General features: G+C 34.5%; 1 protein-coding gene across 10 annotated transcripts in view; it reads right to left on the bottom strand.

Annotated features, from left to right (window-relative positions):
* The window catches only part of PCNX1 (pecanex 1), a 161,509-nt gene that overhangs the window by 24,978 nt on the left and 121,634 nt on the right, over positions 1 to 14,897 (bottom strand). For all 10 annotated transcript variants that reach the window (XM_072761860.1, XM_072761856.1, XM_026008502.2 and 7 more), the window contains 4 exons: positions 12,232 to 12,340; positions 11,284 to 11,413; positions 7,366 to 7,424; positions 5,337 to 5,552 (listed from right to left, as the gene is read on the bottom strand). In XM_072761860.1, coding sequence (XP_072617961.1) covers positions 5,337 to 5,552; positions 7,366 to 7,424; positions 11,284 to 11,413; positions 12,232 to 12,340 — 514 coding nt within the window. The remainder of the gene's footprint in view (positions 1 to 5,336; positions 5,553 to 7,365; positions 7,425 to 11,283; positions 11,414 to 12,231; positions 12,341 to 14,897) is intronic.

Here is a 14,897-nt window from a genome sequence, read left to right as displayed (position 1 = left end):
TTTCTGTTGCCAAGTCCAACAGTAATAAGATAAAAAATTACATCATTGGCATTTGAACTTCACCTGCTGATAAAGTTTCAATTAGATATGAGCTCTGATTATTCAACACTAGCAAACAATTCTTTGAAGTTACACTCTTTTATACAAGACACCAAACAGGCGTTTCCTGCATAAATGTTACTGAAGTAAAAATACAAAACCAGAATAAATACAGAATCACACCTACAGCAATCTAGTGCCAGCAAAATATCATCTGTCACACTTGTGTTAATTTTTATTTTGCTTAGTGGCCTTGCTTCCACTTAATGAGTAAATTCCTTATATTCTATAAGGACTGTAAGGGGATTACACTTAATTTTATAAAGGCACATATTTAGGTTATAGTAACTTACACGGACTTCACAATAATCTTTTTGTTTAAAGAGAATATGTACATCATTCATGCTTGAAAAACACTGCTTTGAGAGAAAAAAAAGAGCCATGAAACCTACCTCAGGTGGTGCTGGTATAAAAGACAGGCAGAAGAGGTAAGCAGGGCCGGGCTAACTGAGCTGCATTGTTTGGCGCTCTAAAACTCTCAACAATGCTATCATTTCCTTTTCTGTTTAATTCCATTGCTGAGCACTTCCAGGACAATGTCACACAGTGGTGAAAAGAAAAACCCTGGCTTGAACCTGACATGAACAGCTGCCTGCTGCAGCTGACCCTCACACAGGGTCATGACTACAGATCTACATCCACAAAAGTTTTTTCGAATAAGGATATGTGTAATTTTATAAAGTATTTTTCAAACCAATAATGGAAATGAAATTCAATCAAATCTTTTGGTATATTCTGAGAGGAGCATATTTTGTTGTTTTTCTCCTATAACCTATTAAAAGATGAATTCTATTAATTTGCTTTCTAATACCTAATTTCAAAAATGAAATAAAAATGGCTCAACTAGGGAGAGATATTTAAAAAAGGACTGATTTCTGCTTATTCTAGGTTCTGAGGATTTTTGCATCTAGAGTCACAGTGAGTTAAACTACACTTAGTTTTTAGCCAGTTTAGCCATATTTTGACATCAGAATTACAGTGGCTTTATAAAAAGCCTGGAGAAATGTTCCTTCTTTACCCATGTGCTAGAGTAGGCTAAAGAGGGCATAAGAATGATTTAGTTTCTAAAAGAAACATCCTGGAAATGCCTGGGAGGCTCAGTGGTTGAGCATCTGCCTTTGGCTCAGGGCATGATCCTGGAGTCCCAGGATGGAGTCCCACTTGGCTCCCTGCATGGAGCCTGCTTCTCCTTCTGATGTCTCTGCCTCTCTTTCTCTCTCTCTGTGTCTGTCATGAATAAATAAATAAATCATCATGAGATTGGGGTTTTAAAACTGTGGCATGAGGCTGAATCTGTTCCTTAGATTTTATGTGTTATTACTTCATTTTATTCATTCTGTCACCTTTCTGAAAGGTTCACTCAAAGGTTTTTAAGTAAAGGAGATAACACAATACCTGTATTTTATGCAGATCACTTTGTTAATAGTGTATAGAAAAGATATGCAGCAAGAGGGAACTTGGAGATTTTGACATTTACTCAGAAGACAGAATGAGATCCTTGTTTAGAGCACCAGAATAAAGTAAACAGAGTAATTGATGTGGGACGTTTTTTACTCTACCATACAAATCCTCAAAAATATTTTCTACTGCCACATGCCCTAGTAATACATTTTTCTTAGGAAGTGAAGTCAACAATAAACTTAGGAATTAATATTACCAACTGAAAAAAGAACTCAGATTGGAAAGGGATTCTAGAATACTAATAAGGAATTATCACTATTTCCTGGATTAGCTCTTTTAGTCACTCCATAGCGAATATTATTGGTAAAACAAAATAAAAACTGGCAGTTATGAAAACTAGACATGTTACAAGTAATTTGAGTAAAAACTAAAAGGAATTCAATTAACATAATACATTATTGATCTATAAATTTTGACCTGGAAAATCGTACTTGGTAGAAGCAATATTTACAAACAGAAAGTTAACACTATAGAAGCTATGGTTAAAAAAATTTGATACACAAAAAATGATTGATAACTCAAATCTATGACATAAAATTTACATGGAAAAGAATATTAAGAATATCAGTGAAATAAAAATGGAAATGAAATAAATATAAAGGGATTTAACCAAGACATATAGGAAACTGATCAAGAAATTTGTTTAGTTAAATGTCACATGGCATTTAGCATCCACTACAAGACACAATAAAATCAAGGAATTAAACTGACTTTGGGATGCCTGGGTGGCTCAGCAGTTGAGTGTCTGTCTGCCTTCAGCTCAGGGCAGGATCCCAGGATCCAGGATTGAGTCCCACACTGGGCTCCTTGTAGGGAGCCTGCTTCTCCCTCTACCTGTGTCTCTGCCTCTTTCTCTCCCTCTCTATGTCTCTCATGTATAAATAAATAAAATCTTAAAAATAAAAACTGGCTTAATGGCAAATACCCCAGAAAACACATCAAAATGCTCAGGAGATCCAAATATCTGCCTTGCAACATACTGATACTCTTGATTAATATTTTGAGAGGCAGGAGATAGATAGGACAGGGAATAATACCCTGAAGGAAAGAAAATAACCAAAGATCACAAGATTTGAACAAGAATATAATCATATCTCATGAGAATTCTGGAATGCAGAGAAAGGAGAAACAGCTATTTACTTACATCATTTAATCATACTATAAAATTAACTAATTGTGTATTATATGCTAACTGATGGAACAGTAACTAGATACATATTAATGAATGAAGCAGGTAGGATTCATGCCCTTGAAGAACTTAAAGGTTTGCAAAATACACTCTCAGGCCAAATCCAAGCTAAGAATGGTTCTTATATTTTTAAAGCATTGTTAAAAAAAAAAAAAATCACAGAAAAATATGCAATAGAAAATGTGCATGCCTCCAAAAGCCTAAACTCTTTACCATCTGGTTCTTTATAGAAAAAGTTTGCCAACCCCTGGGCTAAAGAAAAAATAAGCTTCAAATAAACACAAATAAATATGAAATTATGAAATTATAATTATGCTACGTGCTAAGGAGGTAAAAATGGCAGTATAAGAGATAATCATGTGGGACAGATGGTTAGAGAAGGCTTCTCTGAGAAAGTGATATTTAGGCTAATGCTTAAAGATAATTAAAGAATTAGCCAGATGGAAGACTGGTGGTAAAAGGGGAGATGGCTGGTACTTTCTGGGCAAAGAGAAAGGCAGTAGGAAGTCCTTAGTAAAGAATTTAGCATAGTTAGGACCTGAAGGAAGGCCAGTGTGGCTACAGTGAGTAAGGATGAAAGTATATAGTAGAGTTGGAGAAACTGGCAAAGACTAGATTATAGTGTGGTAGGGCACGTTAAGGAGTATGAATTCTATTTTAAAAGCAATGGAAAGCCACGGACAATTTTAAGCATGAAAGGGATATGATCAAATTTGCCTCAAAACACACACACACACACACACACACGCACACACAAAAGACTATGGCTGAGTGAAGACTTATAGACTCTTCTAGCAAGAGATACCTCTTGCTATCCAAATCCACCACAGGTTCAGATAGTAAGATGTACTATGTTCCCAAATCAGTTTGAGTTTTGTTTGGCAGATAGAGTTTGAGTAGCAAAAAATTTGTCCAAAATTTTCCTGAATCTACTTGGTACCAGAGAGTCAAAGCTGAGAGAGAGTATTTGGATCAGTTTCCAATTTGGAGAATTTCTGACCAATATGGTGAAATGAGCAAATCCTAGAAAGGGCCCTCTTCCAATTCACACAGAAAGAAATGCTAGATAAAACGGCCTCCCCACACAAATTTGTTTTTAAAAAAAAAAGTTAAAAAACAAAGATGAAATCTTCAGGTACCAACAATTTAAAAAGAAGTTAAAGTCATGGCAGTAATAGGTGTAGTGGTGAGGAGGTACTAACTTTTGGATGAGTCTAGTTGGTTTAGATTTGAACATTAGGTAAGACTAGTGGGATGGAATTAAGGTCCTGGGCTTTGGGAGAGAGGCAGAAACAAACAGGAATAGGACATTCTGAAAGAGGGAGTGGATGACAAACATCACAAATGAATAACAAACATTGACTTTTACTGCCTTAATTTGAGTGTCATACAAGTACAATCTTATTTTCAGTGTGTAATTTGAGAAAAGCACTTGCTCCATTAACAAAGGTATTTCGTAAAAAATGTCCAAACCTTCTGATTCAACATCAGGGTGAAAATAAAGCTATGGGGTATACGTCTTTTTTTTTTTTTTTAAGATTTTTATTTATTTATTCATGAGAGACACATAGAGAGAGGCACAGACAGAGGCAGAGGGAGAAGCAGGCTCCAGGCTCCATGCAGGGAGCCTGACGTGGGATTCGATCCTGGGTCTCCAGGATCACGCCCTGGGTTGAAGGCAGCGCTAAACCGCTGAGCCATCCGGGCTACCCTATGGGGTATACGTCTGATTTAATCCTCTAGCTAGCCTGTTCTATCAGCCATCTTGGGCCAATCTGATTTGAACTGGTTTCTTGTGACTTCTTTGTTTTGGAGTACTGTGAGGATAGGCCTCTAACTTTCCTGAGAGCTGGCCCTGACTTCCTCTTTACTGACTTCCAGGCATCCTGTTAGAACCTAACCAATTGCCTATTCTAACACAGCTGTATAACACTGTGCACTAAATGCCACTGACTTGTTCACTTTAAAACTGTTATTTTGATGTTATGAGAACTTCGTTTTCAAAACCAAAATTTGTTTGGCACACAAAGGCATGGTGTCTACATGAAAGTACTTGGTAAGCCACACATAAAACACAGCATTCTATGCTACCAGCCACGAAACAAATACAGGTAACTTCTCACAAAGAGTATGGCAAGGGAGCAACCACAAACAACAGAAATTCAGGGGATCCCGGGGTGGCTCAGGGGTTTAGTGCCTGCCTTTGGCCCAGGGCATGATCGAGTCCCACATTGGGCTCCCTGCATGGAGCCTGCTTCTCCCTCTGCCTGTGTCTCTGCCTCTCTCTCTCTGTCTCTCATGAATAAATAAATAAAATATTAAAAAAAAAAATTCAACATCACCAAGAAAATAGTGAGTTATAGAAGAATACTACCTTTACATATTTTAGCATACTATAAAAATGATTCTTCTTTGAATGTGAAATTTGGGGAAAAAAATCTAAGAATTGCTCTTTTAACAACTCTTCTCATTTCACAATTCCAAAGACTAAGGATCTAGTGTCATGATAATTTTAATTTGAGATGTAAACACATAAAACTCAGATGTCATAGGAATATGTTACAGAAATAGAAGGTGAATATCTTACCTCTGAATTCAAGTCCCCGCAGCTGGAAAGTGACCAGCCCGTTGCCTATCTCTATAAGATGTACTAATGCATTGAGGTAGTCAGAGGCAAGAATGAAACAGTCCCCTGTACTGTAGTTTCCCCATCGTCCTAGGAGCAAATCACCACAGAGACTGTGTTGTAGGGATCTGGTTAAATGTTCATAAAAGATGGAATTCAGATTATTGTCATCTGATCCTGTAAGAAAAGATTAAATATGTTACGTTTTACCCTAAGTCTTCATTATATCAACCAACATCACTAAAAATATTAAAACTAATTTTCAGTTAGGATTGTATCTATATTTTTTGACAAGAAAACTAATATTAACACCCATACAATTACTATATAAAAATGAAACACAGGGTGATGAGAAAATTCCAAAATTTAGAGTTAGAAGTCACATAACTTCTCTGGGTCTCTGGCTTCCATCCATAAAATGTGGGAACTAGATTAGATGAAATCTAAGGATTTTCACCTCTTTAATAACCACAACCTCCTCTATCACTATTCAATGAACTCCAATTTACAATTAAAACCACACAAGAGAAATGAGGAAGATAAACGGAATTCAGGACTAGAACAAAAATATGTATTAATAAAGAAAGTGGGTAAAGGAATACAAAATTTGAACAAAGTATCCAAAATGAACAGAAGCTGGTCCAAAAAAAAAAACCCCAAACAACCAAGAACAAAACAAAAACCCATAAAACAAATCCCTGAATATTGAGATGGCTAAAACTAGTTTAATAGAAATAAACTATATATATATATATATATATACATTATAAACTATATACATATTTATATATATATATAAATAGCAGCAAAGAACCTATAAAACTTATTAGTCATCCTTTAAGAAAAAAAATAGGATAAAACTAACCATCTTTATAAGTAACCCATGCAAAGCAGTAATCTGTAAACAGGTACCCAAAGTATAATAGTGGAGAAAAGCAAAATATACAAAGCTTAATATTTATTTTAAACTCAGCCTAAACAGTAAGACAATGAAAAGGGCATTCCAGACACTAAATTCAGTAAGATGGTCATATCTAATGCCCTGTCTATTCATTACAGAAGTGTGCATATTCATTCAGGACACGGTCTTTCTGATATGTGAGATGGCATCACTAGCATTGTGAGAATTCTAAGCCCCTTATATACAAGGGCATACTAAGGCTGAGATAGTTGTTTTATCTACCAGAATGTGATAATGACAGGCATCAAGGAACTAGTCCTACTTAAACCAATTTTATAATTCTAAAACTATGTGATTATTGTTAGTTTCTCAAGTACAGCATTTGAAGGAATCAGCATTTGAAGGAATTTGAGAGTCAAATGGATACAAATATTCCAATCTATCTGAGAGTAAGATTTCTTTTAGTAAATTAATACTTTGGAATTCTGATTTATTTCTTATGGTTGGGTTAGTGAGATTCACCTTCTGTGTGTCAGATTACTAACAGGTAGGCAGACAAAAGATGTTTCCCAAACGACAAAATTAAGGAATCAGACTTTAGATAATGGTATCACCACCAAAATGTCACCCAGTGAAGCTCTATCTTGAGTGGTTATTTGGTTCCCCCCACATGATATCTCTATATACAATAATCTACACAAAATTAAATGAATATTTACCTAAATATTTTGGGAAGTGGGGGAGGCAAATATATTAATACACCTATTGGGAAGATTGCATTCTCTTTGATACACTTGGCTAGTTTTAATTTAACTGTTCTACTTTTTAACCTATGTAAGAAAAATCTTTGAATGGCATTTTTTTATTCCTGTGAGCATTCTTAAAATGCATTTTATAAAAGATGGATATATACATTGTAGATACTTGAATTCACATATCATTTGCTAAAGCAGTACAAAAAACAAAGGATATAGAGTCTTTAAAAAATGAACACCTTGGAACTCATTCAGGATTCCCAAAAAGTTAAGATTAAAATATATAAAACAAATTCCTTAGACTTGCTTCTTTACTCACAAACAGAGCTTTTACCTGGATTTCTATCAAGCTGGGAAGCCAATCTGGTATTTGAATGATCCACTCGTTTTGTGCTGAAGAAGGCAAAACAGAACATTTTTAGTAACCTTTAATTAAAAAGAAATTATGCAATAGAAATAAAATAAATATTATCGCTTCACAAATATCTCTAAGAAAAAAATCTATGATTGGCATATTGATAAAACTCCTCATTAGTGTACTTTTAGGGGTAAAGTTTTTTACTCTCCCACCTCCATCATACATAAACACAGGAGTTATTTCCTAACTGGTGTTTCAATGAACAGGGTGTAGAAAGACATTAATGAATTGAATGCCAAAAAAAAAAAAAAATTGATCAGGAGGAAACATGCACACTATATGCAGTTCTCAGAAATACATAGTGCTTCTGTGCTAGGGGAAGGTCCATCTATTAAGGTCCAGTGGTACAGTGTTCCTAGAACAGTGGTTTCCAAAATGTGGTCCACAGAACCCAAAAGCAGGAGACTCAAGACCCTTTTAGGGAGTTTTCCAGATCAAAATGATTTTCATAATACTGAGCTGTTATTCACTTTTTTCACCATGTCGTGGATAGTGCAAAAGTGCAAAAACAGTGGATGTGGCTACTGCACTTTAACATGAATGAAGACTGTGGCACCAAACTGTATTTTTCACTGCCAAGCACGAACAAGAAAAAACAGAAATTCAAGTTTTGCTTTAAAATCCCTTTAATAAAGCAATTAAAAAATAATTTTATTAAATCACAATCCACCCCTCAGTACAGGTCTTTTCAATATTGCATGTAGCAAAATACACATAAAGCACGTCTGCTGCATTTTGAAATAGGATGGCTGTCTCAATGGCAAGCATTCGTGTAGTTGTTTGAAATGCAAGCTGCACTAGCAATTCTTTTTTCATGGAACACCATTTTTACTATGATTATTCAGACTTGCATACTTGACAGATACTTCTCAAAAATGAAGAAAGTGAGTCTTGTCCTATCTATCACCAATAACAAAATTCAAGTTTCTAAGCAACAATTAGAATTTGGGAAAAAATATATATATTTACCATAACAAGCCTGATAGCTTACTAGTATTACTTACTAAGATCTACATTACCCAGTAAACCAATATTTTCTAGATGATCAATAAATGCTGTTATAAGGTTATACATGGGTAAAAAAAAATCCATTCAAAGTGTAAGACATATAAGTGGATTTTGATGCAACACAATTCCAAAAGTTCACAGGTCCAAGGGCAGGAAGCCCCTAGATAGGCCACTTTGACATGAACAGTATTTTGAGTTAAAAGTAATCAAAACCTAGCAGATTCAGGAAAAGATCTTTACCATCCTCAAAAGAGCTATTAACAGAGATTCTTCTTCACCTAAGAAACTTATCTACATAATGGGGCAACTTTTGTTTTCCAAACAACCTTTTTACTTTCTTGTTAATGATCTTTCTCCCCTTTGCATGCTAATGATGTGGGAAACAAAGGCAGAAGAAAAATTATTAAATTTCCTTACTACCTACAGCCCACTGACAAGTCCTTGAGACAGGCAGAGTGACCTTTCTCTAGGGCCTCAACTGCCTCCATGTTGACACTTGGCTAAGGGCAAATGGGCAATCCTAGCCAGCTCCCCCTCCCCCTTCACCCTGATCCTCTAAGCCTACTTTTAACATATAAAAATTTAAAATTCCTGGGATCCCTGGGTGGCGCAGCGGTTTGGCGCCTGCCTTTGGCCCAGGGTGCGATCCTGGAGACCGGGGATCGAATCCCACGTCAGGCTCCCGGCTCATGGAGCCTGCTTCTCCCTCTGCCTGTGTCATGGATCTCCCTCTGCCTGTGTCTCTGCCTCTCTCTCTCTCTCTGTGACTATCATAAATAAATAAAAATTAAAAAAAAAAATTTAAAATTCCTTTAGAAATTTCCTTTCTTTAAAAAAAAAATTCCTTTCTTTTTAAACCCCTCAAAATACATGTTGGCAATCATCCTCCAAGCATATGACCCACCAATATATATCTGAAGGGTCTCATGACTAAGGGTTAACTAGACAGTGATAAGTGACTTTTCCCAACAATAGCTAGCCCCCTCAAGGTCTTGGAAACCTTGCTTCCAAAATTCCTTAGAGACTTATGCTCTCTCTACCCCCCCCTCATCTCAAGACCTCAGTGCAGCTCTGTCCCTGGGTGCTGTCCTCCTTCTTCCTGCTTTAATAAATCACCTTTTTGCACCAAAGACGTCTCAAGAATTCTTTCTTGGCTGTTGGCTTCGAATTCCAACATCTTTTCCTAAGACCCTTACCCCTCTCCTGAGTTCACAGAAGCATCATGTTACCTGTCTTTGGAATTTCCATATCTGTGTGGATTTCCCACATGTATACTATTAAATTTGATTTTCTCCTGTTTATCTGTCTCCTGCCAATGTGATTCTTAGTTGAGCTAGAGGGACCTTGAAGGGCAGAGGAAATTCTTCTTCCCCCAAAACAGATATGGTTTTAGACTCTATATTGCAACTGATCTTTACAAAACTATCACGTGTCGACTTCTAGTGAAAGATCAAAGAAAAATATACACAATTGCCTAAAAAAGCTGTTAAAATACTTTTCTTTTCTAGTTATGTGTCTGTGTGAGGCCAGATTTTCTTCATATACTTCAACTAAAACAACATATTGCAAGAACAGATTGGCTGCAGAAGCAGATATGAGAATCCAGCTGTCTTTTACTGAGCCAGACATTAAAGAGATTTATAGAACTACAAAAACAGTGACACTCTTCTCACTGAATTTTTTTTTTTTTGGTGGGATGGAAAATATAGTAATTTTCATTACAAAAATATTACTTATATTAACACATAATAGATTTATTGTTGCTATTTTTAAACGAAATAATAAACATCTGAATTTTTCTGAGTGTTGATTTCTAATACAGTAGTTATCTGTAGATAAAACCTGTACCAACAAAACTCATTGGAGACTTTAATAACTGTGAAAAGAATAAAGGGGTCCTGAGACCAAAACTGCTGCCACAGAGATTATTTTGGATTAAATTTAAGTTAGCTGAGAATAACAGAATATAAATAACACTGAAATTCATTTTAAAAGAGCAATGCCATATGTGGTTTTACATTAAAGACCAGAGCAAAAGTTTCATATCCCCAAGCTAGTCCATTGTTAAACAGGTGATACTACTACTTTAACCAATTATATACACTAATGTGTGAAAGTATAGACAGAAAAGAAGCAGTCATGGAGATGGCTTGTACAATTACAAACTAATATAAGCTCTTTCTGAATCATTAGGTTAATACATGTTAAAAGCCTTAAAATGTTTAGGCTTCATGACTCAGTAATTCCCCTTCTGGATAATCTTTCTTAAATTTAAAAAAAAGAAAAAAGAAATTTGGAGAGATTACATATAAGGATAGTTAGCAGGCATCAGATGAAACAGCTAGCCAAAGGAACTAAATCTATTTGGAGAAAATACTTTATGCACAAAGATGGTCATTAAAAAGTAAGTCATCCTTGTGAAAAAACAGAAATAATCTATAGAAAATTTAGCTCTGCAAATAGCTATTTCTAAGAAAGCTATAACTAATAACAACTGCTATAATGAAATAACATCATATGGCATAAAGATTCAGAGTAGTAGCAATACGGAACCAACTCAAAGAAATAACATTAAAAAAGAAAAATGAGTATATTATTAAAAAAATTGGTCTTAAGAAATCTTAGAAAAACTGGCAGAGAAAAATGTAGTTATTCTAACTCTTCTAATTTTATATGACTTTAAAACTTTAAGAGTATTTATACAATAGTTTTAGCAAAATATTTCAACAAAAACTATTAGCCATCAATTACTATAATAATGCTGTTGACAGTTTTTCTTAGTAAAGAGTAGATAAAATTGGCTTTCAAATGTTTTATTGTACTCACTTATAATCTCTCTCCCAGAATTTCACAGGTCGAACATATGAAGTGATGAATATTGCACTTCCCAGAAAGGGATTTAGTGGAGTAGAAAAAAAGGCAGATACAGCAGCCTGAACAAACAACATAGCTGAATCTATGAAAAAACTGGTTAAGGATTTTAACACTCATCTGAGTGAGTGCACGTGTGCACGCACACACACACACACATAAATACATCTCACAAACACACTGCGATTACGGCAATGAGAACAATGAGGTTCAACAGTGGAGTGAAGGGGGTGCCATTGGACAATACAAGGGGATACAAGCAGAAACACACAGCCAGGAAAAGTACAGCTTGGCATAATGCTTTGAGGGGAGTCAAATAAATATTTGCTAATATGTATTTGGTAAAAGTCCATATACTAATTCTTGAATAAATACGTTTGGGTTTAATTTTCCAAAAGATCAAACTAAAATTTACGTATACAAAAAGTTTGCATTTCAACATCTATGTGGTCACTAACCTTTACTTTTATTTAAAAAGTACTTTTAAAGAAATGAGAATATAAAATTTTAAACATAGTTCAATTACAATGATTATGAATGTTTATTTTCATTCATTTAAAAATATTTCTAAGGATTTCATATTTATTAAAACTTCCTAGACTTTAATACTGATATATGTAAACATAAATTTTTAAATGAAAAAAAAATTTTAAATGAGATTACTGAATTATAAAACCTTAATACTGTCTTCATGTTTAGATGATCTGTAGGTCAACAATGCTGATACAAATTCAAATTAAACAATCAAAATTGGTACAGGTGTGGACTCAAAGGACTGAGAATATCTGATAATCTATCAATTAATAGCCTATATTCTATGCCTGTGAAAGGTTATGCCTACAAACCACATTCACAGTAAGGATATGATTGCCCTTTCTTACACAATTTTTATTAGAAGGATACGGGGCACTGCAAAGGGCTGAGCAAAAGCATGAAAAGCAGAACCCCATGTAATTTGCCATGGGGCAATGTAAGTGTATACAAACTGCAATTTATAAAGGAGTTCCCAAAGCTGTAGGAGGAAAAGAAAAACAATCAGTAAAAAAACCTATCATTAGATACTTGAATTAGAAAATGAAAGACCTCTAAAATGTATTTTTTTCATAATAGGAAAATGGCATTAAAATTATTTTTCTTTGCATAAAATGAAAAGACATATCAACTGCCAAAACACTGAACATATATTTAAATAAAGACAGCTAGTTGATTTATGGACTTGTGTTTCATCTGTTTAAAAAATTCAATGCCTTCTTTTGGTTATATTACTACTACTACAAGCAAAACACAGAAAGGTAGGAAATCTAGACGTTTATTAACGCTTAAGTAATTCATACATATTTTTATTCCAAGACACGTTTTCATCAAATTTTAGTGCTTTGAAAACGGAGTATGTTTTAACTGCAATGTCAAAAGAAATCTGAAAGCAGCTAGGCAGGAAATAAGTTGTAATACAGTTGTCCATGCTTGTCTGCCTAAGGATTTAGTAGAACATATCAGGGATCTGTTCATACTCTTCAATTGTTATTGTCAGTACAAAAACAACACACAATTTTATATAAATTAGGGCTTGTTTTTTGTTGAATATATCTTCAACACTGAAACAGAATTATTGTGTTTGTCCAAAACTGCCTCTGCGTGTCAGGCAATACAAGGCCCAACTCAACAAAACAGACACTGGATCTTGGGGCAAGAGGTTCATACTAATTCGGTGCTGTGATTCAGGCACTAAACACCTCATATTTAAATTGTTCAACTAATTGCAAATGAACCTGTTTAACTTCCAATTTAAAAAAGAAATTACAATGTCAACCAATTAAAAAATGCAGATGAACGTCTGCATTCTTTGCCATGATTCAAAATAATGCTGGTAATCCTTGATTATCAATGTGATCAGGATGACAGGAAGTAAAAGCAGCATGTATATTATCAAGATGTCATTATAACTGCCTAAAAGCAGTAACTCAGAAAACTTCAGATTCTAAATGTGAGTCAGATTGAACTCAAACTTTGACTCTAATGTTAAAGAAAAAATTATATGCAATTACAGACAAGTGGTTAGTAGGTAAAATCACTTTTTATACATTCGTAGTAGTTTTTTCCTGTAAGATTTTTAAATTGCTGGTGCATCTTAACAATGATATCTTAAAAAATATATCTAGAGATCCCTTGAAAATTACTTACTATCACTGTTAAGTTCTGTCAACTAACTTTACATAATTCAAAGTCCTTAAAAAAAACAAAAACAAAACAAAAAAAAAAAAAAACAAAGTCCTTAAGGGCAGAACGCTATTTGTTCACTAATGTAGCCTAAGCATCTAGAACAGTTCTAGAACATTGTATGCTTTCAAGAACAATTTGCTTAGCAAATGAAAATATTAAGAATATCCGAACTAATGCAAATTAAGTCTATTTCAGATACTGTTTCTACTTTATTGAAACTTTCACTTTTTTTCCCAACCAGTAAAATAAGATGCCATAAAATTTCCAAGCTAAATATTTAAATTTGTGAGAAACCACATGCTTCTTTATACAAACAATTCTTTCATTAACTTTCTGGCTTCCTCCTTTGGTTAACCATGCTCACTAGAAGAGGAAATAAATGATAAAAATGCATACAAATTAGTGATTGAACAAATACAATACTGCAGTATTTTAGAAGCTACTTAGTACAATGTTTAACACAATATTTTGAAATTGACTATCACTAAAACCTTGTTCAAATTAATGGTTTTCCATGTACTGTTCCCATCCTAGGTTAGACTTCTAACACATCTAAATTACTGTCATAGTCTCTTAAACTGTTCTCCATACCTTTAGGTTCTCTCTTCCCCAATTCATCCCAAATGTGGCTGACCAGGCTAACTTGCCTAAAATTGGGCTTTCATTGTGTTTTGTAGCTGTCATATGCTTCAGCTCTCTGTTACCTATCAAATGGGATAATATATGTCAAAGTCCTTTGTATGTGGTCAGCGTTAACATGAAATCTAAGTTCTATTTAATTTATAAATAATCTGACTCACAACTGTTTCACAATCTGTTTCATTTAGAAAGGTGGTAGGGTTCAGCAAAAAGATGGTTAGAAAGGGAAGCAGAAGACCCAGGTTTTGTCATCTCATTTGTAAAAGGACTAAAAGGACCTTAGAAGAGTGGATAATAAACTTTAGAAGCATTCTGTAATTTTCAGAGTATTCTGCAAATGTCACCATCAAACTAATTTCTGATTCCTCCCACATGGCCTCCCTGGCCTCAGTACTATCTTCACTTAGCTATCAGGTTATTTCCTCCCTCTATCTATCCAGCAGCCCACAGCCCAGTTCCATTATTACCATGTCTATTTCCAGAATTATTCAAAACCACACCCACTTTTGGAAGATTCTAGATATATAAAAATACATAGCTAATGGTGCTTCTCTAATTTTTCTATATAGCTTAATCTTATCTTCCTACCTATAGCAAGAAATATATCTTTCATGGATCATAGTGACTTAGCATTACTTAGGGATTCTAATATGCTCCTAAATAACTGATTGACTGAAAAAAGATATTACTTAAAAGATAATGAAGCAAAT

This window comes from Vulpes vulpes, chromosome 6, assembly GCF_048418805.1.
Source record: "Vulpes vulpes isolate BD-2025 chromosome 6, VulVul3, whole genome shotgun sequence".
NCBI classification, from domain to species: Eukaryota; Metazoa; Chordata; class Mammalia; order Carnivora; family Canidae; genus Vulpes; species Vulpes vulpes.
This window is presented reverse-complemented; position numbering and strand designations above follow the sequence as displayed.